The sequence below is a fragment of the Phytophthora parasitica genome (assembly GCF_000247585.1).
Source record: "Phytophthora parasitica INRA-310 unplaced genomic scaffold supercont2.8, whole genome shotgun sequence".
Lineage (NCBI taxonomy): Eukaryota > Oomycota > Peronosporomycetes > Peronosporales > Peronosporaceae > Phytophthora > Phytophthora nicotianae.
In genome coordinates, this window is record NW_008648994.1 from 16,481 (window position 1) to 18,688 (window position 2,208).

A 2,208-nucleotide genomic window follows, 5' to 3' on the forward strand; every position below is an offset into this window, starting at 1 on the left:
TAGAGACGCCGACTGAACTGTGGTTAGATGCCCGCTGTATTTTGGAGCCGTTCGGTTGTGATCCTGCGCGATCTCTTTATTCTACAAGCGATCGTGCCACCACAAGCGTGGCCCGACAATCTAGTTTGGAGGTCGAAAAGTTCGTAGAGAGTTTCACCACGTCTGAGGATCTACGGTCTAACAGCTCTTAAAAGTCTTGAGGACCCGGATTGACCTAATGCGCGACAGCAGCGTTTGCTGCATCGTCTCGAAGCCAAGAAAATTAGAGACGTTGGACCTCGTCTTGCCTAGACTCGCGGTGGCTCCAGCATTGCTTCAGATCTCGGGTCTGTCGCAGAAGTATCATGCTGTCCCATATCAACCTGGCGAGAGTGCTGCCACGATTGGATTACACTGCACGTCAACCACCAGCCATTTTGCCGGTAGTGCAGACATGGGCGAAGTAGTAATCACCCCAAAGAATTGGCTAAATTATTCAGCGCTTTGCCGAAATTGTGTGGTCATCGTCAAAGATATGACATAGGCTGATTAAGTTTATAATTAAAGATGGCCAACTTCACGGAAGCAAGCAGTGGCCGGACAGCTGAGAGATTGGCGAGTGGTGCGTAATTCAGGGTAATTGCTGTAGATTTGAGTTAAACTATGTGATACTAAGCACTACACAGCAATACATTTTGCATTCGTGAGTGTCTTTCTCTGACCGCGAGCTTCTTTTTTAAGAGTTGAAAAAGTTGCGATTCGCTGCTCTCAGGCTGCGGTCACGGTTTTACCAGTGGTTTGCGCGTGAACAATATACTTTGCATATAATATTTTAATCACAAGCCAAGGAACGTCGCCCGGTAACACGCTGCACAGTCAGGCAGCTGCTGGATCTGACCCGGGTGCCCCTTAGCTGCATTGCAGATCAGGGTTGGACACTCATCGGCCACACGATAGCATTATATCAGTACTTGAATCTTCCGTGAGTTGGCAGTACTGGTAGATACAACGTCCCTGGCAAGAATTACTATGAAGGCCCGATAATACCCATGATGTCGTTTACCCCCAATCTAGGTGCGTCTAGGAAGTGCTCGAGTAGGATCGCTGACTCAGGCCAAGTTTGAGCGGCCAGGTTCTTCCAAACACGTCCATGTTAGGAAGAACACTCCAAAACGTGGGATTTCAAAGGCATCCATTCTTTTACATTTGAATTCAGTATGGAAATTCTTGCCCGGTTCAAATGAACCGCGGTTCACAACCACGCTACGCTACTTCAAGATACGATTCAAGACACGTAGAATATAGAACAGTGGAATGCATATAACCGCACAGGAAATCTAGGAACCGCTAATCAGCACTACTTTGTAGCCGGCAACAACTAACTATTACACTCTCACTTTCCATTTTACCTTCCTCGAGTCAAACAACCAAAGACTCTAACTCCCACCTTCGAGTCTTCTCCGTCTTCGCTCCTCGGCATGCACCTTCGTCCTCGTCGCTGTTCCTCTGCTGCGCTGCTGTCACCATTCGTTGCATGTCATAGCACTTGGTCCAGGAGATGTATAGTGGCATTAAGGGAGGACAGTAGGACGCTAGATGTACCAGCGCCATGGCCATTGATGGTCATAACGCTGGTGCGTCGCTACAATACAAGGGCTCCATTGGCAGCAATTCTCCTACTGCACCGTGGTCAAAATTCGATATTACCTGTTAAGGGTTAGTACATGTAGATTTCGTAGGAGTTTTGGGCTGGGTTAGCCACTTTAACTCGACAACATCACTCACCGACCACCTAATATAGCGTTAACCTCTACACTCTTGTTACTTCAACTGACTTATTAGCTACTCCTGCTTCCAGCGTTATTCTCGGTGTGGATGGCGTCAGAGCTTCAGTCGTTATCAGCAACAGTGCCAGCGTTTCAGGTGCATGGGTGCGAATTGCGTTGGAACGGAGAGCGCGAGTGAGGTTGGTGCATCTAGTTTAGACTAAGCTGTTGGCAAGATTTGTTGAAAAGTAGAGACAGTAAAACTCGTTCGGAAGAGTATAAAAAAAATGCTTTTTCCTGTTTCTATTTCAAGGCACGCTTATTACCGTTTAACACGACGGAAAAAGACCACAACTATAGCAGGTACAATATGTTTTTGCATAGTGATATCTGCTCTTACTGAGAGCACTGAGTCATTGTTGTAGCTATTAAGCCATGAACTCCACACACCGCCGGGCATAAT

At 47.1% G+C, this 2,208-nt stretch overlaps 1 protein-coding gene across 1 annotated transcript; it reads right to left on the minus strand.

Annotated features, from left to right (window-relative positions):
* Positions 1 to 1,088: 1,088 nt before the first annotated feature.
* PPTG_05657 (hypothetical protein) lies at positions 1,089 to 1,590 on the minus strand (the record flags this gene model as incomplete). The annotated part of the gene is made up of 2 exons (XM_008899365.1): positions 1,089 to 1,176; positions 1,427 to 1,590. 2 exons carry the CDS (start codon positions 1,588 to 1,590, stop codon positions 1,089 to 1,091), a joined length of 252 nt encoding a protein of 83 aa, XP_008897613.1.
* Positions 1,591 to 2,208: the final 618 nt, after the last annotated feature.